At 42.1% G+C, this 27,215-nt stretch overlaps 1 protein-coding gene across 1 annotated transcript in view; it reads right to left on the reverse strand.

The window, feature by feature from the left end:
- Positions 1-27,215, reverse strand: part of ABCC2 (ATP binding cassette subfamily C member 2) — a 678,688-nt gene that overhangs the window by 254,529 nt on the left and 396,944 nt on the right. Inside the window, exons 10-11 of the mRNA XM_078643538.1 lie at positions 19,109-19,174; positions 16,825-16,962 (exon numbers count right to left, since the gene is read on the reverse strand). Coding sequence (XP_078499664.1) covers positions 16,825-16,962; positions 19,109-19,174 — 204 coding nt within the window. The remainder of the gene's footprint in view (positions 1-16,824; positions 16,963-19,108; positions 19,175-27,215) is intronic.

Consider the following 27,215-nt stretch of genomic DNA (forward strand, 5'->3'; position numbering starts at 1 on the left):
GCTGATGAAATAGGCATGCAGTTAGCATTTATTTATTCCAGGTCCTCATACGGAAATTGTTTCACATTCTCTAATATCCAAGTCCCTGTTATCTCAACAAAAAGATCCATTTGAGGACCATAGGTTATAGTGTTGTGTTATGGGCCCGGCAATGTTGGTGAGTTGAAATGATTGTAGTGAGTTGCATATTTGCTAAGCTTTCCGCTGCATCAGATACCATAACCTATGTTTTATTTTTTACTTTATTGCTTATGTAAACTTTGAAGACAACCTGTGGAAAACGAGAAATTCACAGACATCTTCGCTTTTTGTTCAGTTTATAAAATCAATTGGCATTTCCCAAGAACCCTTTTTAATACACTGTCTCAACGTCGAGCAGTAGACCAGCTAGTTCTTTCCCTTCAAAGTCAGATCAATGAAATCATCTAGCAGTATTCCAGAATGTGAATAAGGAAGTGGGACAACACATCTTGGAGGGATATTTACTGTTGCCTCTGTGCTTGAGGCACCCCATGATCAAACCAACATATATGCAGTGATTCATGGAAGTGTTACTCCTGGTTCTCACAGTGCTTCTTCTGGACCTCTAAACCTTACATGGTACAGGAGGGTATGTGCAACCTCAGAGTAGGAGTGTTAAAAGTGATTAAGTGGAGTACATCGACCAAGAATCTGACTACAACATAATGAGAGCAGCCTTGCAATAATGTTAAAAATCATTATAGAGATGAGACATGCATTGTTTATCATTCCTGATGCTAAACATAAAAACATTTTGCTTTGGTTAACATTTTTCATGTTGGTAAAGTATACAGCTTAGTTCTTCCAATAAAATATACAAGTTCACAGTTTTGGTTATTTCAAAACGTAATTTTCCAACTGGAAATCTAATTTTCGTGTTTTCAGTTCTGCCATAGAGTGCCATTGGAGTTTGGCGTGCGGGAGCAGGTACCGCCTCGGTCCAACACCGCCAAACCCATGTGAGAACCGCCTGCCAGATTTTGACATTTTGGCAGGCAGTTCTTTGGCGGTGCCCATAAAAAAGGCACTGTACTGGGAATGTTAAAGCAAGTTCATGCAGGGCATGGGCTGTCAACTCCATACCCTGCAGGAACTGGAGATTCATGCACACAGGGAGGGGGGGCACACCATGTGCCCCCTGCATGCATCCCCAGGCCCAGAGGCACAAGGGGGCACTGTAGAGCTCCCTTTGCTTTCTTACCACCAAACGTTTCATGGGAGACTCACCGCCGTGAAAAATAAGGCGAGGAGGAAAATCTTGCTGCTAAGCATATTGCAGCCTTAAGACTGCTGCAAGACCGCCAGGCATTGTGGATCCCTGGAAGCAGCAGTGTACCATAATGGTCCGACTGCCCTACTTGTAATAGGGCAGTTGGACTACCGGTGTGGCAGCAGACGCAGACACACCACCACCATGAGTTTGGCAGTCCATCGGACCACCAAACTCATAATAAGGCCGTTAAACTTCAATCACAAGTACAAAACCAGATCCACACTCCATTTTGAGTGAGATAAGAACGCCTTTGCCTCCTTGCTCAAAGAAGAATTCCGTGTTTTTTTTAATATGTTTTGTAATTTGCTTTTGGCCACACCCCATCTAAGTTCACAATTTACAACATGCTTGATTGTGAACTGAGTAGGAAATAGGCATTGACTCTCATTTCAAACTGCTTTCACATTCCTTAAATGTTAGTGGGTTCCTAGCTTTAACCTCTAAAAATATGAACAAACTCTGCACCTCTAACCTGGTCATTAAAACCCTAGAAATTTTCTTTAGCATTCTATTTATTGGGATGGAGCATGTGTTTTCCCTATTGCGAATTCCATGTCTCTCCACACGCCTGAAACAAAGACTAATTAGGCAGATGGAATTTAAAGATGTGTTGTAATTTATGGCAATAATAATAAAGTTGGAAACTATACAATCTCAAGATATCTCCACGTGGATAAGCCCACATTAAAGAAAATCGGAGACTGGTTGGAACCATGGATAACCACCTGGTAAAACCATCATGTTTAATTGGAAATGTTCAGTGGTGCAGCAATGAACAAGTCCACACAAGGGTTTCCAGATGAAGTTCTTGGCCATGGGGTCAATGAGAGCAGGGAGTGCAGCAATTGTGTCAGGCTGCCACCAAGATTACATTTATTTCTATGCAACTTTGATGGAATTAATGCCCTGCCACATAGTTTGAAAACTACTGGGAAGTTATGAATGTTATTTTGGGGATTACAGTAGGGTCCAGGAATGTCACGGATGCCAGAGGTATTATCACCAACTGCTGGGAGCAGTTGAGTATCGAAGTCAACTGCTTTAGGACTTCAGGTAGGAAGATAAACACACATCTTCTGGGGAACCTGAGCACTTACAGATCATAACCACTGAGATGTCAAATTCAGTCTAGTGAGGAGATAATCTGAGCTTGCTGTTTGGTCATTTTAAAAAAAATAGACTCTGACCAAATGTTACCTCAGTTATACATTCCTGAATGATTTCTTTTTTTAGAAAGCTTTGCTAAATGTGTTAATATTTTTGCTACTTTCTTCCAGGAAGTTTTTCTAATTGATGCACAGTTCAATTAATTGTGGATTTCCACTGCTGAGTGCAGCAGGGAAGTGTAGTTCATGCATTAGTGCAAAAAGGTCCTTTTGTGGGTGTCACACGATATAATTGATTTTTTCACAGATCATTTTTTCTTTTTTCTGAGTTTTATATAGCGCAAACTTGACACAAAGGTATCAGAGCGCTTTACATGTGTACCAGCTGCGTTACAGACCAACACATTTGTCAGAAAGTGGTTATATATGTACTGGACCAAGGTAAGGTACAGTGTGTATAGAGTCCACAATCCCCAGAGGTATAACAGAGGTTAAAGTCAGGTCTGACCTTACGCTCTAAAGTGGTAGCTTGGTCGAGCAGTAAGGCAGAACCAGAGGACAGTGTAAAGCATTTGTTGTACACACTCAGTCAGCAAAATGTTTCACACACTCAAGAACTGAACTCTGGGCCAATTGTTTTATATCCAAAGATATAGTTGTTTTATTTTTAGAACCAACAGGTATCAAAATATACTTTTCTTGATATGAGTACCCTCAGGTAATTACTTTGCAAAGAGGCAATAAACTTTGTAAACACAATAGGTACAATGGTTGCAGTAGGCAACACGATTCTAAACACAATTTAACATTAAGCTCAATGGGTTTTTCTACATAAATACAGCTGATTACTTTATAGATTACTTTTGTAACTTCAGGACTGGATCCTAGATTCAGTCCTGGGGTCTAAGCCGAAAACAGTTTAGTAAAAACGTTTTTATGTTGGCCCATATAGGCTTCTTCTTTGGGTCATGTCCAGGCACAAGGGAAGGGGGGCCTTCTTCTACTTGGCTTTCCAAAGCTGAAATTCAATACTGTTAATTCATGAACTTCACTTGCACTTGCAGAAGCTGCAAGAAACAATATAGTTCACCATCTATTTTGTCATTTATTTCTATTCATTCAAACAATGATGCTCTCAGCTCCAAAGTGCCAACATGCAAATGAGTATTTTATTGAAATAATGTAGTACAACACTATATGAACAGATCTCCAAGTGTCAGCTCTATAAGTGACTGACAGATGCAAGTCAAGAATTGGATGTGGCAGACAACCTTCCCTCTTCTGAAATTAAGCCGAGGGTGGTTTTCAAGCATGGTATTTTGCAATCTGATTGTACAGATGGCTACAGCAGATTGGACGCCTTGGACCTGTTAAAAAAGTTTTTTTCTGTGAGCAGGTGTAGGCTTTAAGTGGCAAATCCAAATACTTGCACACATACTAAATTCACAAAATAAAAACATTAGAAATGTGCAGATACTCTGGTGCCTTAATGTAAACATGTTTAACATGTTTAAAGCTACTTCACATTTAATGGGATTTTTATGTAAGGTTTGGTATATCTTCTATACATACAAACTTTGGAACTAAAAACAAACCATTAAATAGAATTTATATGCTGGCAATGTGACCAAACAATGCAATTCTCGATAAAGTACTAGAATACTTTGCTGCAAACAGGTCTAACAGCGCCTGGAATTTCACTAAAATATTTTAACACATTTATAGTCCACTTCAATTAAGGTTATTGAGAGATCGAGGGTTGACCAGTAACCTTATTAAATAAATATTTCCTGCGGCAGTTAATTAAATTGGACAATTCTCTTCGCCCACTATTGCCACAGATGACACACAGCAAGGAATGGCTTAGGGAATCTGTCTTCTAGCATGGTAAATTTAGCAAACCAGAACAATTTGCCATTAAAACCTATATAAGTCTCACTTGTTTTCTATATGATTATCCACTTACATTATGTAAAGTGTATTTCTGAAGAAACAGAAGGTATACATGCCAACTACTGGTACATGCTTATTGATGGAGTACAACTGGTGGATTTGGAAGTGCCTGGTTGCTCAAAGTGGCAATTTCTTTAGAGAGAAAGTTAGATTTGTTTAGAGTTAATTAAACTTAGATGGCCCCACTGCATCATCTAACACCTAAGCCTCTTTTTAAAGAATATAAAGGTATTTTAAAAGTTGACAGAAACTTTTCAGTGAAAAACCAGCAATGTTATCCCATGGAAGGAAATTCAGAGCACAGGTAAAGTAGGTTCTCGTTACTTTTGTAATCCAGTAATGGACTCCTAGGTTCAGCACTGGGATCTCTACCTAAGACAGGTAAGTAATTACGTTTTAGTAGTTGGTACGATTTTTAAGGAATATTTGTAATTTTCAAAAGTAGACAGAATAAATTTCACAGAAAAACAGTCAATGGTTTCCTATGAACGAAATTTAGATTACTAGTAACCACAGGTGTGATTACTTTTGCGGTTCAGTACTGGGCTAAAAGATACAGCACTGGCTTATCTCCTGATCACAGGTGAGTACTTCGGATTTCGATATTCGGCTGATTTTAGATGAATAGTTTAACATTTCAAAACTACACACTTAAACGAAATTTCACAGAAAAACAGTCAATGGTTTCCTATGGCAGAAATTTAGATTACTAGCAAACACGGTTGTGATTACTTTTGCGGTTCAGTACTGGGCTACAAGGGACAGTACTGGCTTCTTTCCTGATCACAGGTGAGTAATTCGAAATTCGTTATTTGGCTGATTTTAGATGAATAAATTAAAGTTTCAAAACTTCACACTTCGAAGATATTTTGAGTCAAACCAGTCAATGTTATCCTATGGCAGGAAAGTGAGACATCGGATTTCAGGTGAGTACTCGACTGGTGAAGTTAAGGTTCTTGGCCTAGACTCAGGGTTCCCACAGGGTCAGGTAGGTACAGTTGGTACACCCTCAGTGGCACAGGGGCAGCCGGGTGCAGAGGTAGTTAGGCCCAATGTTATCCAATGAGAGGCAAGGGGCCTTCGGTTGGTGGCTGCTGGCTAGCAGACCACGCGACTGCGGGAGCTGGGCTCCTGGTCACTTGCTCATGGCAAATGGGGAAGTAGTATAGGACAAAGGTTGCACTGCCAGAGGCACTCGGGCGGCTGGGTGCAGAGTGCTTTTGAGCCGTCGGGTGCCCAATGTTATTCAATGAGGATCTTGAAAAGGGAACAAAGGCTGCAGGCTCAGGGACGGTGGATCTTCTGGAGCGACCAACACTTCGAGGGGTAAGTTAGGATCTTGGAGGATAGGTAGGCACCCAGGAGTTGGGCACAGGGGGCCGTGGGGCGCCGGGGTGTCTTTTGAGGTCGGGAAATCGTACCCCCTTCTGGTCACGGTCGGAGGGGTCCTTTGTTCTGAGGCTGCAGGTGTCGTCGGGGACGTCGAGGAGGGTCCTTGGGCACTGGATTCCAAGTCGGAATCGCCAGGGGGACGTCCTCAGGGTCTTGATTCACTCCAGCACAGGCCAGGCTTGGCAGGTGCATAATGTGCAGGGTTCGCGGTTCCGGGCTGATGCCAGGGTTTGTTACTTGCTTTGAGCAGTACCACTGCTCGTGGAAGACCCAGGTAGTCAGAGTCACAAGGCAGTCAGGTCCTCTGGGGTTTTTGAGGTTGCTGAACACTGGAGACGCCGGGGTTTAGCAGGAGCAGGTTCGAGGTTCGACAGGCCGGTAGGGCTGGGGCAAAATCAGTTGGTATCTTCCTCTTCATAGCAGCTGCACGGCAGGTCTTCTTGTTTCTTGTTATTCTTTCTTGTTTTGTAATCTGGATCTGTGGAAAAAGGTTCAGGGTGCCCCTAAATACTAAATTTAGGGGTGTTACAGGTAGGGCAGGGACCAATGGGTCCCTGTCCTGGGGTGGGTACACCCCCTAGCGTACTCCTCTCCTGTGGGAGGGGGGCAGGAGCCTAGCTGTGATTGGGCAGGGCTCCCCATCATCAAGATGGCCGGAACCCGGGGTCGTGCATCACCTCGCCTCTCCCACCTGAGGGGTAGAGTTGGCACAGGCTGGCACACCCCCCTTTCTGATGTAGGGTTTCCCGCCAGTCTTCCCGCCAGAGTGGGGGTCAGAACTGGTGGGGGCCAGTTGCTGAGTACAGCAAGTGGTCTGGAGAAGCTCACAAAGGCGGAATGCCTTTGAAGCTTCCCCTGCCCATTCTGGGGGAGGAGGCTTGGCACCTCGTCCCAGGATTTGCATTGTTGCAGGCCCAGGAGAGCAGGAGCTCTTCACCCAGGGGTCCAGCAACATGTCTGCTGTGTGGCAGCCTAGGCAGCCTCTCAGACAAGACGTGGATTGTAGGTTAGGTTTCAGGGGGCATCTCTAAGATGCCCTCTGTAGTGCATTTTACATTAAATCCCACACTGGCATCAGTGTGGGGTTAATGTGCTGAGAAGTTTGATATCAAACTTGTCAGCCTTCAGTGTTGCCATTATGGTGCTGTGGAGTTCGTAATGACAACCTCCCAGCACCATATACTCTGAATGGCATTACTGCACTTACAGTGCCCAGGAATGGCCCTTGGTACTGTAGGGGCACAGGGCTCATGCACCTGTGCCCACACCACTGGCATAGGGCACCCAGCTAGAGGGGTGGCTGATGTATGCCAGTGCAGTGGGTTTGTGGGCATGGCACACAGGGATCTGTGCCATGTCGACTCTTTGTTTAGTTCTGCACCAGGACACTCAGCCTGCAAAGGCAGTGTGTGTGTGTGTGTCAGGGTACAGGGCCCCTATGGGTGGCACAATAAGTGCTGCAGCCCTTAGGGGTTTTCTCTGGTCACAATGCCCTGGGTACCTAGGGTACCATTTACTAGGGGCTGACATGTGGCCAGAGATGCCAATTGGGTTTAGGCTGTGTACAGCTTTTAGGGAAGGGACACAGACCCTGGGTACCTGTTTGGCAGGGACCCAGGGCGCACCAAGGAAAAGTGCATCAGGTATCAGGCATAAAGTGGGGGGGTACTGCAACAGAAACTCACTTTCTCACAACATTTTTTATTTTTTTGCTAGGCATGGGGAGATTCAGTGATTTGCCTAGAATCACAGGATGATGAACATTCCCTGCTGAGACTCAAACCCGGTTCTCCAGCTTCGAGGTCGACCGCTCTAGCATTAGGCCACATCCTTGCCCTGAAAGTTGCTCTGAATTTCTTTAGTTGTCTGTAGTAGTTTCGTTTGTGTTCCAAATTGCAGAGCATCTACTCCTCCGACTCAAGTGATTTAATAAATTATTGGCTGAAGAGAGGTCATTGAATGAAGAGCGTCCATGATCTACTAGTTGAAAATATGTACCCGTTAACCAGATAAGGGTTTGTTTGAAATTGTGAACTTTGGTTATTGGCAATGAAGAATATGTAAGAAAAGAACATGGGTGAAATATCAAACCAAATTTGAAATTTTTTATCATAACATCACTAATTAATTGAATAAGTTTGACTGACCACCACGTAGGAATAAGGGGAGGTCTGCAGAATTTACAATGCATTTGGGATAGCAAGGGCAAAACTATTTCGTAGCATTTTGTAATCTTTTACTTCAAGAGGTGAGCCTGACAATGATGGCTTAACCTGCTACATCCGCAAAATCATCAGTGAACTCTATGCTTGATTTCAGGGAAAAGAACAATACATGATTGGAGAGCGTACCGAAAGTCATAACTGATTTGGTGGCAGGAATAATGTCAATATTTACCCTTTAATCTAAATATAGTATTTGTACATTCCTCCATATCCTCTGGGAGTGTCGATATTTCGTGGAGTACTGGGGCAGGATTCATAACACGATGCAGGAGGTTTTTGGGGTCGCAGTTCTACCGGAGGCGAGGAGATGCCTCCTTAATATATGGGAGCCCACTGATCTTAATTTGGCACAAACACAATGGACTACACTAGGATACATGATAGCCAAAAGGAATATTGCTCAGAAGTGGGGATCCGAGCAGCCTCCTACCCTTGAGGGCTGGAAAGACAACCTGGATTGGTGTATGTTTCGTGAAAAGACTGTGTACACGGCGACATGCCGACCTCGAAAATGGGCAACAGTTTGGGGGCCTTGGAACCGATATAGGGGAGAGATCTGTGTGCCACCTAGAGACTCCGTGTTTGATATTGCCCCATCCCCGTGAGTCCTTGAAATGTATGTACCTTGATCCCCTATCCCCTCTCCCCCCTCCTTCCCCTTGAGGATGTAATGTGATGTTATGATGGAATACCTCTGTACTGTGCACTTTATTTTTGATGCCTTATTTTAATAAAAAGAAATGTAAAAATATATATATATATATATATATATATATATATATATATATATATATATATATATATATATATATATATATATATATATATATATATTCACTGAAAAAACCATAGGTTATAGACCATATATAGTTAGGAATTAGCATTTACAAAACCTTATTTTACTCACACAAAACCATTGAAATTCCATATATAGTTAGTTGCACTAACTATATATCGCGCACCCGCAATCCACTGCTGATGATGTCACATATTACATCATTCATGACATGGTCAGTGACATCACTGATGACATCACTGATGACATCTCAAATGACATCACTGATGACATCTCATTTGACATCAATGACCACATCACTGATGATATCATTCATGTGACAATACAATGCATCTCCTCACATTTTAATATAACCTCTGTTTCACCCAGTGTTAAATACAGAGTATAATTTTTGAAACCATTGACACACCAATACTAGTTACTACATACGCACTCACTGATTCCTATGTCTACACACACATTCACTCATTCACCCATACAATCATTCATACATACAATCACTCATCTTTACAACACTATCATATGCACTCATACACCTATACAGACACTCACAGTCTGCCACTCATCCATGGAGTTACTCACACACCTAGTCAGTCCTGTAAAGAATCAATGACACTTCCATTTTCTTGTCTATACAGTTAAACATAGAGCACCTTACATTTTCAAACATATACTAACACATACTTACCTTCTTATACAATCATTGATACAAGTACACATTGATCTGCACAGAGTCACACACCTCCCAGCCAGCCACACACACACTCAGTCTCCCATCCAAATACTTGGACAATCAATCAGTAACCCATATAGTTAATCATATAGCTACTGATCAACACATGCAGCAGTTTACAGAACAACAGACATAATGATGCACAAATTAAGACAGTTTAGTCACTAACCCATGCACTCAGTGAGACACATTTAATCACTCACTCATACATTCAGTCATGCACCTACTAAATCCTTTGTCCAGACACTTATACTTCCACTCATTCTTCAATATGTAAGACACATTTTAACTTTACAGAAACATACAGTCACTGGATGTTGTCATCAGTGATGTCATTTGAGATGTCATCAGTGATGTCATCAGTGATGTCACTGACCATGTCATGAATGATGTAATATGTGACATCATCAGCAGTGGATTGCGGGTGCGCGATATATAGTTAGTGCAACTAACTATATATGGAATTTCAATGGTTTGGTGTGAGTAAAATAAGGTTTTGTAAATGCTAATTCCTAACTATATATGGTCTATAACCTATGGTTTTTTCAGTGAATTTTCAAGGTTTTGTAAATGCTAATTCCTAACTATATATGGTCTATAACCTATGTTTTTTTCAGTGAATTTCATTGGTTTTTTAACAGCTAATATCTGTAGCTGTCAAATGTATTCTTCTTTAAATCCAAAAATATATTTTATATGTTTATGAATAATTTTTTTTTAAAATATTTTTTTTTCTTCGTTCCCACTTCGCGAATCGGGAAGCTTCCCGTTAGCTGACCTTGATGCAGCGAAATAGACCGCGAGCCGGTAAACGTTTCTTTACCGCAACTGCCGCGTTAGAAAACAACATCGTGACGCCTCCCGTCCGCATGACGTTTCACGTTGTCGCGTGATACGTCATATGACGTGCTACGTTAGCGAACTGGTACGCGAAGCGAGTCGCAAAGCGCAGGTTTCTGGAAGCAAACCGGGAGGCCCTGCAAAGTGCTTAACGTAAACATAGCAGGTCATGTGACTTGGTAATAACACTTTTCATTGGTTCATTTCACTTTTGGTTTCCTAATGATGTAAGACTAGGTCATATAATCTAAAATGAACACTTTTCATTGGTTGAGAACTCTTGTTTTTCCCAAATGATGAAAATCCCTCCTTCTTTCCTCACTCTGACTTTCATCATTGTGAGAGAAAGACCCTTTGTTACCAGTGAGCAATGGCTTCTTTAGTAGCTTCAGCTGGTGCTTCCCCACCACCTCCACCACATCCAAGGAAGAGTGGACCACCTGCTCAAGTTATAATTCAACAAGAAGAGGAAGAAGAGGAACAGGACGACGAGCACGAAGAGAGGCAGTTTTTGCCTGAGGAGCCCAGGACGTCTCACCGGAAAGAAAACTTCATTTGGCAATTTTTTAAAATTCCCAAAGGTCAGAAAAAAGTAAATGCAAGATACGTAACTTGCCTTATATGTCAAGATAGACTGTCCAGAGGGACCGAGAAAAAATACAGTTTCGGAAACTACACAATGCATCGCCATATGACTAGGTGGCATCCTAACAACTACAGTGCTGCACAGTTTCGGAACGACCTAGATAATCTCCCTATTATGGCCAGAAGATCTGTTGTACCGGAAGTAACGGGACCAGAGGGCAGGGAGATGGTGCCAAATATACAAATGAGATTTGGTGAAGTAAAACAAGTCTGCGTACATTGCAATGGATTCATTTGCTACAGAGAAAGTAGCATCACTCTGATCAACAGAGCTATTGACAATCATATGCAAGTTTGTACGAAACGCCCCAAATAATAAATACTTTTTTTTTGTTTTGTTGCTCCTGTTGAGCCCTTTACAATGAATCGTTTTCATTGCCCCCTCCAAGAAAAACCCAAAAAAATATAAAACTGTTCAGAAAAATTCAAAAAAAGTAAAAAAAAATTCAGAAAAATAATAAAAAAAATATAAAACAACAAAAACAATTAAAAAAAAAGTTCTTTTCAGAACTACCTCCCCGTTATTAAAAAATTGGTACAATATTTGGAACTGTGCCAACCTCTATTTCTCGTAGTTCGCTTCCCAGTTCGCTCGCCGGTATGCGAACCGGAAGTGAACCAAAAATTTTTTTTTAAAAAAAGAACAGTAAGTATAAGGGAAGGAAACAGACAGACACTTATGTTAAAAGAAAGACAGCTATAGGGGAGTAAACTAGAGATACTATTACCCGTAATCCACTGCTGATGATGTCACATATTACATCATTCATGACATGCTCAGTGACATCATCAGCAGAGGATTGCGGGTTTTTTGGCAACGTGCCTTATCCACGGTTTAATAACGCTGCCTTTTGCTTTATATAAGTTTTCAAATTGTATGAAATATATACCAATAGGTCGTTATGAACCTTTAGGTAGTGCTTTTCTTCATGAGGTCTGGTCGCTTCCATACACATACAGATGTTTCAAAGATGATCAAGAAGTTAATCTGAATGGAGAGGAATGCACTGAGACGCCACATCATTCACTAATGTGTAGGCACATACAGTTACACGGTTCATGCAACAAACACCGACCAAATATGGCTTGCGTGTTGCAAGGCACGCCAGTTCCTGCTATCATCCCCACGTTCAAGTTGTTGGAAAATGGTAGTTATTTGATGCTCAATAATGAAGATTGTTCTGGGTTAATTAAAAGTATTCCTTTTATCGTAACAGTAAGTGAACGGGTTATTTGCTGCAGAAATGTTCTATTTCCTCCCACACATGAACATAGGGAGTTTTCAATCTCGCCACAAATACCAACCTTGGGAGCAGATTTCAACGGCATGGCAAGAATAAGAGCTCTTTTGTCTCAGAGAGAGGTGGCCTTGAGTTCGGCCCGTGAAACTTTCGTGCTTCACATAGCGAACACCCGTACAGAGGTGCAGACCCTTTTCAATACAGATTTGCCTTTCCATTTCAGCAAGATGGTTCGGACTATCTTTAACGCGTCCTCCACAAAGGCCCTGGCGCACTTTTTTAAAGTTGTTACCAGTGGTCTCGTGACTTCATTTGAGAAAATCTTTGGAGTCATCCCTGCTTTCTTTCATTCTATTTTTTCCACTCTGCTTCGTGGATTCCCATTTTTACTTGCATTACCAGCGGACGCTCTTGTGCTTTTTTACATTTTTAAATATGGATGTCCCTCCTGTGCAAGCTCCCGCCCTGCAGCTGCTGACACTGTTCCGCAATCGCATGCTAGAATATTATGGCACAATGCCGTTGGCGATATTAAGCACGGCATATGGATTATCTTTTCGATTCTCCTACTTCACCTGTGTCCAGCCTGTATTTCACTGCCTGACCTGTGATTTCGATTGGGCCATTGATTTGTGTCTCTGCGGACCGGTTTCTCCTGACGTCGACTTTAATCAGCTGATGACTCCTATCATTACTCACGAGTTGGTTTGTCCTGGCGAAAGGATTATGGCTGTGGCATTGATGCATGGACTAATTGGTCCCTGGAATTTACTGGCGGCAACACAGTCTTTCTTGGAACAGAGCTTTCTTGAAAACCCACCGAGCTGTCCTCTGATGGTGATAGAGGATCCGGTGCTGGAAGAGCACGTATGTTCTTTTCCGCTTTTAAATTGGATGGCTGAACTCTTTTCGGATGAAGACGGTGACTTCCTATTGGAGGCTGTTGCAGCTTATTTTGCATACACAGTTATGTCATAGACCTTTTTCATGTTTGATATGCTGAGTACTAGCATTTCATTGACAATTCATTGACTTATTTGTCAAGTTTTTATTATTTAGCTTGCCTATTGGCTTAAGACTCGATAAAGTACTTGGCTGTTTTATTTTTCTTTAGCATTAAATTTTCCTAGTTTTTAATGCTTTACCTTGCGGACCGTCCACATATAAACTTGCAATCTGCTCTCATGAGATGGCACTTCTATTATCTTATTCAGTTCGTTTCCGGATCATGAGGAGGTGTCATCTAGGTCCTGGATATCTTTACACCGTGTTAAGTTAGCATGGGCTCATTACCGGTTTAAACGCCATTTTTCCTTTTTTGCAACTTCTGCACACAACACTTAGTTGTTGCTTTAGCTTTCAACCTAGTAGTTCATCGTGGTTTACATGAGAATAATATGTTATTGCTCTACTATCTGCTTTGCTTGTTAAACTATATCTGTACAGCGAGTGCTGAAGTTTCAAGAACAACACGATACAGAATTGTTATGAGGTCTGATCTCCACGACTTCATACTCATAACATAAGTGCAACTTCTGCCAATTCTGGGCATGAGGCGGGTTTTATATTGCTTTGCCGAACACACATACACAACAGTTGATGCGGTTCACATGAAGAGAGAGCTGGTGTATGCTGATGTGATTCCTTCAAATCTAAGACACTAAAGTATGGGCACGCCCTAAACCAACACAAAGAGACCTTCTTAGCAAATAATATAATATGTGTATTAGGGAGGGTGAGATATAAGCAGCCGCGGGCCGTGGAGGGAGTTACGGTGGGGCAGGGAGGCGGGGAGGGGGAGGGGCAGGGTGGAGCCCTCTCCACCCTGCCCCTCCCCCTCCCCCTCCCGCCTCCCTGCCCCACCGTAACTCCCTCCACGGCCCGCGGCTGCTTATAAGTGTTGCTAACTCTTATTCATTTACAGCATGTTAACATACTGTCACCATTCGCTTTTTATGTACTAGTAACTATGCTGGTAATTTTGCCACTGATAATATGTGTACTTGTATTATCTAAGATACTACGCCTGAGAAGACGGCATTAGTAAATAAACATTTCAAATACACATGTGTTCTTCTTAACTCCATGTTCTGGTTTCTAAGAAATATATAACGACCGACTGTTCATGAGTTCCACGTATCCTGAGGTACTATAATTTCATATTCTGGATTGTCTAAACATTGAGAGTTTGTTATATCCAATGTGACACTGTACCTAGCTTGCTAAGGGGTTTTTGATTACTAAGGTGAGTTTTGGGGCACCCTAATTCGCCGAGGTTCCAATCCTCTGTCCACAGTTCTGTGTGAGAACAGGAACCCTGCGACAGGGGCACCCCGACCCTTGCTGGAGCTTCATCACACTTGCGATACAACTCCAGCAATGCGCCACCTTTACGGCACAGATACATCACGCATCTGTGCTGTTTTTGCCCCATGATGCGCCGCATTGTAAATGCAGCACACCATAGGTGACGGAACAGCGGCACAGAATGACTAACACATCCCTGGTGATGCGCCAGTCATCATAAATCTATCCCTATGCTTCTTATCTTGTTAGAGATGAACCGCCATATGTATCATCAAAGTTTTTTGCATTTCCTAAATAGCGAACTTTAAGGAATAAATAGCGATTCTTTACCATTCCTAGTTTGCGATGAGCTATTTGCTAATTACAAATTACCCATTCATTTCCTTCATTTCCATAGGGCGGTTGGACTCACTTTTAGCTCGAACGGCTGAATGGATTTCCACGAAACTTGGCAAAATTGTAGGGACTGGTAGCCCGATGTGCCTTTGCTATGTCTCAAGATATATGCTCCAGTGTTTTTTACGAAAATTATCTTTGAAAAATATATATTGGGCTACATTGGCCTATATATATGTTGGAGCCCAAATGTAGCCCAATGTAGCCCAATGAAGCCCAATGAAGCCCAATGTAGCCCAATGATGGCCGCCAGAGACAAAAAAAACAAATGTAGCCCAAATATCAGCCAGATGTAGCCCAACTATAGCCCAGTGACAGAATGACCAATCAGCTTCGCAAACCTCCGTTACGCGAAGTGGAGCGCTGTTACAGATATATATCTTTTTTTGAACGTTAATTTCTCAAAATCCACTGGAGCACATATATTGAGACCTAGCAAAGGCACATCGGGCTACCAGTCCCTAATATTTTGCCAAGTTTCGTGCAAATCCATTCAGCCGTTCGATTATTATTATTATTTTTTTTTTTTGTCCCGCGGGGCCCTTTTAAAACCTCCACATCAAACCTAGGGGGTCAGCGAGGATCTACTATTCCCCCTTATGGTCATTTGCCCCTTCGCTTTGGCCTCCTCTTGTCTCTCGATCCTACCGAGAGACAAGATGGCGGCCGCTACGGACTGTTTGGAATGTTTACAGACGCCGGAGAACCAATCAGCTTCGCTTCACAAAGCTCCGTTGCGCGAAAAGTACGCGTACTGGAGCGCTGCCCGGTCCGCTGTTACAGATATATATCTTTTTTTAAACGTTAATTTCTCAAAATCCACTGGAGCACATATATTGAGACCTACAAAAGGCACATCGGGCTACCAGTCCCTACAATTTTGCCAAGTTTCGTGCAAATCCATTCAGCCGTTCGGGCTAAAAGTGAGGCCAACCGCCCTATGGAAAACTCAATGTTAAAAACACGTTTTGGGACCCCCCTTTTTTCTCGGCCCCCCCTTGACGAACCCCCCCCAAATTTTCAAGGGCTGCTCAGAAACAAAATGTGCCATTTTCCTGAAAATTTCAGCCAATTCCGTCCACAAACGCCAAAGTTATTAGACATAGAATTTTCAAAAATCCCATAGAGAAAAAATCCTAACTATATATACCTACTGGCGACCGCCAGTAGGTAATATATATATATATATATAGTATTTGTTACTCTTTGGCAATAGCTGTTACACTTCTTGTCTCCGTTTTTCTATATAAACTTACATGGGAATTTGTGAACTACATCTGTGGAACTTTTCGGATAAGACCCCAAACTAAGAAACTCTCGCATCCGCCTGCCAAGGGAGAAGGCTTAAAAGCTTCTTCCTAGAAGTGGGTTCTAACACTAGATTGGCTCTTATATTCAACTTCATGGCTAGCAGATCACAAATTGTACCTGAGTAGTTCAAGTTCATAGTGTGTACTAAAGAAATTCAGTCTGCTTTGCAGGGTCCATTTTGAATATTAGTATTGTGCTATTTTTTCAAGGAATTCTAGGCAGAAAGAGCAGATCATTTTCTTGAGCGTCAATTCAATTATTTACAGCTTCAGTGAAATGAATCTCATAAAGTGTACCAGATAGTAGGCTTTATTATTTAATATTTGTTGACTTTTTAATTTGTAATATTTGATCTTCCACAGAATTTACACCCCCAAAACCGGATGAACATACTCTTATAGTACAAAAGAAAGCATTTCGTATATGCATTAAAGGTTCCAAAGAGTAGTAATCTGCCTTTTACTGTCAATTAAGTGGCAATATGGGCAGGTATTTCGAGCCACCATCACATTTGTGAAGATATACATTTGGTATGATTTATTTAGCTATCCCAGGGTAGAAAAGCCTGGAATATTTTTTTCTTACCAAGAATGGTGCACATGTGAAGATGAAGAATGAAACTGAATGTAAGTATGAGTAACGCAGCATGTGGTGCAGCTCCTTTTCTCGGATATCCTCCACTTGGCTCTCAAATGATGGTTCCCAGGCATAGAATTTTAGGATCTATTGGATCAGAAGAAAATAACATGAATTTTACATTAATTACGTTTACCAGGCTCCAGAATTGTTGACACATACTAAAAGCTAATTTTAATGGACTCCCGGTCTCAAAGCAGCTTACACAGTAGTACTCTACTGAATCAGGAAACGTAATGGTGTGCCATACACTATGAAAAGTGGGGGTTGACAATATGTTGTCCCATATAGGCTTCTTCTTTGGGTCATGTCCAGGCACAAGGGAAGGGGGGCCTTCTTCTACTTGGCTTTCCAAAGCTGAAATTCAATACTGTTAATTCATGAACTTCACTTGCACTTGCAGAAGCTGCAAGAAACAATATAGTACACCATCTAAGTATTTTGTCATTTCTTTCTATTCATTCAAACAATGATGCTCTCAGCTCCAAAGTGCCAACATGCAAATGAGTATTTTATTGAAATAATGTAGTACAACACTATATGAACAGATCTCCAAGTGTCAGCTCTATAAGTGACTGACAGATGCAAGTCAAGAATTGGATGTGGCAGACAACCTTCCCTCTTCTGAAATTAAGCCGAGGGTGGTTTTCAAGCATGGTATTTTGCAATCTGATTGTACAGATGGCTACAGCAGATTGGACGCCTTGGACCTGTTAAAAAAGTTTTTTTCTGTGAGCAGGTGTAGGCTTTAAGTGGCAAATCCAAATACTTGCACACATACTAAATTCACAAAATAAAAACATTAGAAATTTGCAGATACTCTGGTGCCTTAATGTAAACATGTTTAACATGTTTAAAGCTACTTCACATTTAATAGGATTTTTATGTAAGGTTTGGTATATCTTCTATACATACAAACTTTGGAACTAAAAACAAACCATTAAATAGAATTTATATGCTGGCAATGTGACCAAGCAATGCAATTCTCGATAAAGTACTAGAATACTTTGCTGCAAACAGGTCTAACAGCGCCTGGAATTTCACTAAAATATTTTAACACATTTATAGTTCACTTCAATTAAGGTTATTGAGAGATCGAGGGTGGACCAGTAACCTTATTAAATAAATATTTCCTGCGGCAGTTAATTAAATTGGACAATTCTCTTCGCCCACTATTGCCACAGATGACACACAGCAAGGAATGGCTTAGGAAATCTGTCTTCTAGCATGGTAAATTTAGCAAACCAGAACAATTGCCATTAAAACCTATATAAGTCTGACTTGTTTTCTATATGATTATCCACTTACATTATGTAGAGTGTATGTCTGAAGAAACAGAAGGTATACATGCCAACTACTGGTACATGCTTATGGATGGAGTACAACTGGTGGATTTGGAAGTGCCTGGTTGCTCAAAGTGGCAATTTCTTTAGAGAGAAAGTTAGATTTGTTTAGAGTTAATTAAACTTAGATGGCCCCACTGCATCATCTAACACCTAAGCCTCTTTGTAATTCGTGTTTAGATCCGTATGTAGGATTTATAAATGTAGCACATCATTAGGCGTATGATTCTCACATGCACAGAAAAGAAAACAATGTGTTTCATTTGCCTCAGACCATTTGCTCTGTATTGCTGCAACAGGTAGATTTTTCAATTCAGCTCCAGCTATCTAGTTTCTGTCCATGATGTAAGGGAAGAGGTCCATATATGGTCCAAAAGCAGCTATTTGGGAAGTGGGATGTAAATGCTCACAGAGCTCTACTATGCACATTAAGTCTTATGCACATTAGGTCAGATCAGAAGTAAAGGCTCTCCAAACACTCTGATGCATTTTTATTATTGGTCTCACATTCATCCATTGCTGTATTTCATGACAGGGGTTTGCAAACAGTTATAGTCATGCTTAATTTACAAAAGAAGAAACAAAACATAAGAAAGATAAAAACAACCGTCTTCTCTTTTTCTCACAATTAGCATATTAAGAAAAACAAACTTTGTTACAGACAATCCCACACCTAAAAGGAGGATGGTGAAGAAAGCAATTGCAGGAAACAAGGAGAACAATCAAGGTTAGAAAATGGCAATAGGCTGAGCAAAATATATCAAACATTTTCCTGACATGTTCCTAAAAATGCAAAGGGCAGAGGTATTTAAAGGCAATTTGTTAGATTACAAAGAGAAATCCACTATTGATTATGAAACCCCAAAATAATATGCAATATCTCCCTCTACCTTGATCCCACTGAGAATTTCATTCATGATTTTCATCCGACTGTCTTTTTTTTTCATGTTCTTCATCTGCAACAGAGAAAACAGAGATTGTTTATAATCTAAGTCCAGGTGAATGTTTTATTTGAACTTGACCAATTTACAAAACAAATTAAAACAAAAAATAATAGTAAATATTTGTAAACTCGCTCCTTCAGTAATTCTATTTTGTACATTTCCGTTGCAGGTTAGAATTAGGACTACAAAGAGAATGAATTTTTTTCAGATTTTAAAGATATAGGTTTTAGTAGCTTGCTTTGTATATGATTGATGCACACAATGGACAACTAGTTAAGGGCATCATGGTGTATGTGAGAAATTGTGTTGTAGGTTTAGGGGGTGAAAGCCCCAACTCAGGTAACAACCACAAACCTTGTCAGGGTGAAACAAAACAGTCACTAAATTAATGTGCGCTTAATACTCTGTAGCTTAGCACTCTAGAAGTCATGCTTAACTTAGAGGTAATGTGTAAAGTATTTATGCAGCACACAAAGAGTAAGAAAGCTAGAAAACAACATATGAAAAATCCCAAACCAATTTTGAAAGGATAGAATAGATTTTAATGAATAAAATGATATCAGACTGACAATTTCCGATCACTACAACCAATTAGGAACAAATAGTGCATAAAAGCACAAAGTGCCACTCGCGGTCATCTGGTTGTGCTAGACAGTGGAAAGTCACAAGTTCAGGCTGACCGCAATTCAGTGCAGGTTGGCTACAGGGACCAGATTAGTTCAGCTGACACCTCATATTGTAAGTCTGGCGCAAAGGGTTCTGTCCACCCTGGAGTACACAAGGATGAGAAGACTGAGCATCACAGACGGTTATCACTGTTGCATGAAGAGCCGGATGAGCGTCACAGTCAGTCGTTGCTGTAGTTTTGTGTTGGTAGTCTTCGCAGGCTGTCACGGCTGTAGAGCGAAGTGCATGTCTTGCATTGACGATCACTGCAGATTGTTGTTTTTGGTATGAAGAGTAAGTTACATCAGAGGTTCGCGTTGGTGTTCATCATGGGTGGCAGAGTTTCAGTGGGAACAGCCCCGTTTTCAAGGAACCAAACGTCAGAATTTTCACCTTTTCTCCAGGAGGAGAACAATCTGATGGCAGCAAAGGGCACCGCTTGGACCATCTTGGACTCACACCAGCAGAGGCCGGCAGGGTTCAGACAGGTACAGTTGCAGGTCCAGGCAGCTCCAGTTGCAGCAGGTCAGCTGGTCAGTTGAAGGGAGGCTTCCGAAGTGTTGTGTCCCTGCAGCACACATAGGTGGTCAGCCAACTGACCCGTGGAGTCACTCTGGTTAGCCTGGAAGTCCAATCTTCTGTCTCAGGCAGCAAGACAGTTCTTTAAGCAGGAGGGCAGTTCTCTGACAGCCATGCAGTCCTTCGTCTGTAAGTTCCACATGTCCAGGAGGGTTCTGATGAGTGCCTCTGGAGGTCCAATATTTAAAGTTGGTGCAAGCCTTTGTGTCGGGGGCACCTAACCCCTTCTTCCTCCGTAGTGCTGCACGCGTCCATTGGTCACCGTGGGCCCGCCCACTCTGCTAAACTGATGCACCGCGGCAGAATTGCCTCTGCGGTTAAGTGGTTAAGCCCATCTGTGTGTTAACTGTCTGAAAACAATCCGCAAACCCCAACAACAGGGTCATTTGCAGTCATGTGACCTAGGACACTGGAAAAAGCAAAGATGGTTGAGACAAGAAAATGCCAACTTTCTAAAAGTAGACAAAAAGTGATGCATAGAATGCTTTAATTCATCTCAACCACTCGAAATTACTTGGGTCGCTCCGCAATCCATCATTATTTTGCACACCATGCATTTCTCGATTGTGAAGAGCTTTATTGTCCCCTCTGCATGTGTAAGCTCCCATCCAGCTTCTATAAAATGGGCAGAATAGCTCTTCCGTTGTTTCTACACTAAGATTGCAAGTATTCAAGCCAGCTTGTCAGAGGGTTTAAGACCAGAGGAAAACTCTGGGTTAAGACACCAAGAGATTCTGATGTCTCCACCTAAGGTAAAGCTGAGTTATTTTGAGCCTATCTCTCTGGAGTTCTTCCTGCGGGCTCTGACAACCATTAAATCTGCGCCACCTGTTGATCCTTGTCTTCCTAAATTAGGCCTTCCCCTTGACTCAGGTTCCGTCTGAGACAACGACGGACAGAGCGGGGCCTCCATTTCCTGAGCTTGGTCCAGGTGAGGTGAGGTCCAGTCCCCGGTCAAGCTGGATGCTATCCACATTCCTTGATGCGGAGGATGAGTACAATCAGGTTGTAACTGTTCCAACCTCTTAACGTTTCCTTGGATGTTCACTAATATCCAGTTTATATTTAAGTTTTCACTTTTATACACTCCTTTTTTGCAGTAGCAAAGCTAGAGAGCAGAGGCCCTGAAGAGAGCCGTGGGATTTGGTTCCCTACTCGCTGTAACATGTTGGCCCTTTTGCAGTTATTTATTGAAACTGCATTCTTGCACTGTTCTTGTTTTTAACTAGGGGATATTCTAATGAAAAGTACTTTTTTTCGCCTCCTCACCCTATTTTATTCACCACTCTTTTGTGTTTTTGCACTGCACTGAATTCTCATATGATCTATCACTTATGGTCTAAGGTGATTGTGGGTCTGATCCAATTCAGCCTAATATCGTGGGTATGGCAATAAGTCTCTATGATCAAGAGACATACATCCTGACATATGGATGACCAAATGAGAAGATTGATCACTGCAATACATTGATGGGAATCCATTTAGCTGTATGTGGATCTCACTGGTAATCACTTGTCTCTTGCTCTTTTCTTTTTCTTGTTTCCTGTCTTTGTAGCCTTGTAGGTAACTTGTGTCCTGACTCACTCAGTGAGGAAGAAGAAGAATACTTTATTTGATTTGTTAAAATCACAAAAGGGTGGAACTTACCACCATATGATACATCAGCATCTTTGAATCAGAATAAAACAACATAAAACAGCATCTTTAAATCAGCATAGAACAACATAAAACAACAATAGCCCCCATGTCCTGAGCGATTTTGCACAAATATACATAATAAGTAAAAACGGGGAGAGAGTTTTTAAATGTACAAAAGTAAAAAGAAACAGGGGTAGGACTATTGTAAGGCTGTCACCCTCTCGCTGAGGTGTAGGGGCCTGCAACTGACTGTTATAACAGGGGGTGCTGCACAAATAGGGGCTTATATTTGATTATAACTGTCCCCTCTTATCTCAAATAAAATGCTTGCAATGTATAAAAACAGTAAAGAAGGGGGGGGGGAGAAGGGTGGCTGTAAGGAGAATAAGGGAGGATCTGTGTCCAGCTACAGGGAGTCCATAAGTCCCAGTTCCTCTTTTGCTGCCGTCTTTTTTTCAATCTCTTGAGCAGCTAATGCCAGGAATTTTATGGTTTTACAGGAAAGTTGTATTGAGGACCCGCTGAGGCATTTTATCACAGCCGCCCTGCAGGTCCTGACTTGTATTTCTCTTAAGAATGGCTTCAGGAGGATCTTTCTTAGATTTTGTAAGGCCGGGCAAATACATATTAGATGCAGTAACGACTCTGCTCCCTTGTTACAGAGGCGACAATCCAAAGTTGACCAGGTCCGTAGCCATGTAGGGGTAAGGTCTTTGCTCGAGAACCACCCCAACCTCAGTAGACTTAGTTTCCTCTTGTAGTGGTACCTGAAACATTCTTGTAAATAGGATTGTTGTTTCAGTTGGTTGTATGTTGGCATCACGAACCAAGCATGACTTTTGCCAGCCACTAATCCTTTGTCTATTTGCAGCGATGTTTGTTTGACGACTTTGTTGGTGATTCATTTAAAAGCAGTATATGTCATTGGTGAATGCCAAGTTTCTTCCAGATTTAGAGATAGGAGCGCTTGCCTAAGAGACTTGCACGTGGAATTGGTTTGCCTGGCCTGTTTTTAGACCTCTTCCCAACAGAGATGGGCAAGCCTGTTCTCTTCAGTGTCCCTCATGCGCCAGTAATATTTGGCCAAGACCCCTTGTCTAGCCGAAATATGATTTGTTAAACCATATTCCAGGCGTATTTGTGCTTGGGAAATATGTCGCGGAATTGAGAAAAGTTTTTTAAACAATCTTGATTGGGCAAGGTTTAACAAAGTAGAGTCCTTGGTGGCCATCATTTCCGAGCCATATGTGATTGTTTTGCTTTTGAGTTCCCATGGTCTAAATGGTGTTTGTACTTTAATAGGATGCCCAAATATTTGTATTTATCCACCTGGGTTAAAATGCAAGAATTTATCCTCCAAACAAATTTTGGTCGTTTTTTGCGAGAGCTGGAGAAACATAGGACATTAGATTTTTTAAGATTTATTATTAATTGTGCATTAGAGATGTACAGCGCCAGTTGAGAGACTATCCGTTGTAGACCAAGTGGGGTTTGTGAAAGAAGCACAATATCATCCGCGTATTGGAGACTCGCTATGGGTGTTTGTCCCAGTTTCGGTGGATCGCCCTGGACTGTGCATAGTTCGAGCTCTAGGTCGGCGGTGTAGATGTTAAATAGGCTGGGAGCCAACACACATCCTTGCTTTAGCCCGTTAAATGTTGGAAATTTCTTTGTTAGGCACCGACTGTCTCCTTTTCTTTATTTGGACCCAAGTATGGGAATATAAATTGATGATTGCTCCCAATAATTTGGGAGAGACGCCCCAGGATTTCATTTTTGCCCATAATTTAGGTCTTGGCACTTTATCAAAGGCAGCTTTGCAGTCGAGAAAGCATGTATATAGAATGTTAGAGTTGTCTATTGCTTTCTTAGCTAGGAGAGTTAGTGCTGATAAGTTTGTTAGGGTACCCATGCCGGCCCGGAATCCTGTTTGCGTCATTGGGATCAAGTTTTTACTTCTGACCCAAATCTCCAGATCTGCCAATAAGTTGGATGCGTAGATCTTGGCCTCAACGTCTATTAGGGCTATTAACCTGTAGTTGTTAGGGTCTGAGCGAGTCCCCGATTTGTATATCGGTTGTACAATGCTGCCCCTCCAAGAGTCAGGAATATTCCCGGTGCTTAAGCTGTTACTGAACAAGGGGGATAAGTGACTGGACCAAAATGTAGGATCTTGCATAAATAGAGCGTTGGGTAGGCCATTTGGTCCAGGGCCCCATCCGCTCTCAGGTGATTTATAGTCCTCAGAACCTTCTTTGGGGTAATCTGCGCTGTTTCTCCTGTATGCTCCAAAATGGAACACTTACAGCTTTCTTTAATTTGAAATGACTGTGTTGGGTCCGAGACTGGAGCTACCACCCGTACCAGACTGTGGGTGCGAGATTAATCTTTTTGCAAGCTGGGATTCCAAGCTTCTGGGGTTGTTCTCGAACTGGGGGTTGAATTGGGCTCTAATGGGTTTGCAGTTGTGTTATCTATGTGCGTGTCCAATGTGAGATTATATATTGAATCGATGTGTGCGCTCCATATTTGATCTGTCATGTCCGAGTTAAACTGCCACTGTTTGCCATTTAGCATGAGGTTTATTTTAGCCCAGAACTGTTTGGAGTTCCGCTGCTTGCTGGCATGGAGTATGGTGGACTCCAAGTATTCCTTATACTTTTGCTTGGCCGCCTTGGTTTCACATTTTAGCTCCTTTTTTAGATTTCCTATCGATTTGAGAGTTTGTTGTGATAAGTGGGGGTCCTTTTTTCGAATAGACCTTAGGTATCTATTCAGCCGCTTTTTTATTGAGCTAATTTTTTTTTTCAAAACATAATTTTTATTTATTTCTGACAATGATCAGGTGTAACACAGGTGCAGCACTCCACAGTCAGGAGACTACTGCAATCAGATCAAGAGACATAAATCATTCCACACCACAGATCACCTTTGAACACCCCTCCCACCCTCCCCTCCCCCCCAGTCCCCACCCAACTTCCCCCAACAACCCCCCCACCCGGATCCCACCCCCGTCCACCGCGCGTGTATGGTACTGTTCCAAATCATAACATCGAATAGTACTGTGTATACCTCTCCTCATGCATTGCCGCCAATGTCTCCCCCGCCACATCCTCGGGTTCTGCTGGCGGTTCCAAGTCAAGGCCTCTGTAGTCCGCCCACCTCTTCCATATTTTATAATGTTTCCTAGGGCATCCCCGGATTGAGCGCATTTTTTACGTATACCACTTCTCTCCTCCGTTTCTCGTTGTTTTGTGTCCTCTGCATTTGTTTTGGTGTTTTTTGTTGATGTTAACTACGAAGGACTCCCAGGCCTTTAACTGGGTCTTGAGCTTCTGCTGATGGTGAGAGCATTAACCGACATGTCTCCATTAAATTAGAAATGTTATCTTCGTTCCAGTTTAATCTCTGTAAATTAAAAAGTTGAGTGTTCAATGTTAGAGGGTGCGCCTGCTCCGACCCTTTTAGATTAATCGATAATGTGAAGACCTGGGGATAGTGGTAGCTTTCAACCGGTTCCAGGATATGGAAATCATTAATATAAGAAAATAGATCAGGGTCTACTAATGTGTAATCTATTGTAGAGCCTGTATTCCTAGTGACCCTCGTTATGGCAGCTGGTCTATCCAAGGGGCCCCTTCCATTTAGCGTGTGCAGAAAGAGGGCTTCCAATTCTGCTGCACATTTCTTCCCCATTGCATCTTCAGTGAGGAGTCTAAGCCAGCGAGCTACTCTAGTGGCTTTTTGAGACCCCCGTTTTTTCTTGGTATTATAATTGAGTGGTAGGGAATGTGAACCTGGGCAGGTCTTTAAATATCCCTATGACCCATTTTCTCCCAGTGGTATTTATGCTTCCTAAATTATTGGCAGCAGAGGCCAATACTTTCAATCTGTAGGTCAATTTAATTTTAAACACTTCAATTAGAATGGCCACAATTCCAAGTTGGTGGGAGCATGCCAAGATCTCTCACTGATAAAAAAAAAGCCTGTAGCTGATCCGGCTCTCCCTGCCAACTATAGACTGATATGTCTTCTGCTGACCTTATCATAAATTCTGGAGAAACAGGTGATTAAACAGCTGTCTTGCTATTTGGAAGCAAACAATTTACTTCTCCCCAGTCAGTCCGGCTTTGGAGCTAACACAGTACGGAGACTGCTCTGACAGAAGTATCAGAATATATTAGAGGAACTTTGGATGCAGAAGGAGCAGCGGTACTGTTTATGTTGGATTTAACAGCAGCATTCGATACGGTCCCCCATTCGATTCTGCTGGACTGTCTCCGGGACATTGGAGTAACAGGAAAGGCATTAGACTGGCTAACGTCTTTACAAGCTGAGAGGATCCAGCAAGTTTGGACACCTCTTTACACACCACCACCCCTCAGGACATGCTGGCTGGAGTCCCTCAGGCGTCTGCTATGAGTCCTACTCTTTTCAATATATTCCTTACCCATCTTGCGGCAACTTGAACAAGTGCTGGGAGCTAAAGCGATCTCCTATGCGGATGATACACAACTGCTCTTTACTTGGGACAAAGGTACTGAGCTAGAGGGTGGCCAAATTAAAATCTGCCTGATACCCATTTTCCAGTGTCTAGCAACGTAAATGTAATGAAGAGAAAACTGAAATTCTTTTCTTTGGAAAGACTCCATTGGGTCTTTGGCAAACCAATTGACCAAATGATGAATCCCCCCAAACCTAATTTTTTTTTTTAACTTAAGACATGGCTATTTATAAAAGTGCAAGGCTCCTAGGTTCCATTGTTGATGGTGTCACGGCGGGACTCTCAATGGAGAAGCTGTGCACATTATAAAATGTAATCATCTTCATCATCTCAGTTTGGACCAAGCTATAAGCAAATTAGACTTGACCATGCTCCAATGGGAACAGTCCAGCCTGAACTGCCAAGCCAGGCCCACCCAGAACTGGGACACAAGCAACCCAGGCTGATTTCGCCCTTGTTGTGGAATCATCAACCGGGTATAGTTTGGTTTCAGTGACACAGTGAACGATGGGGTGGGATGCTACCCCGAGGGGTTACTAGTGGTTAGACAAACTGAAAGCATTCCTCCCATCACCTTTTGTGTGTTTCCTGTACTGCCCTGAGTGGCATAGGTATGTTGAGTGGTGGGTTCTGTGTTCACTGTGTCACAAAGCTGTACCCGGCTTA

The sequence above is a fragment of the Lissotriton helveticus genome, chromosome 5_1 (assembly GCF_964261635.1).
Source record: "Lissotriton helveticus chromosome 5_1, aLisHel1.1, whole genome shotgun sequence".
NCBI lineage: Eukaryota > Metazoa > Chordata > Amphibia > Caudata > Salamandridae > Lissotriton > Lissotriton helveticus.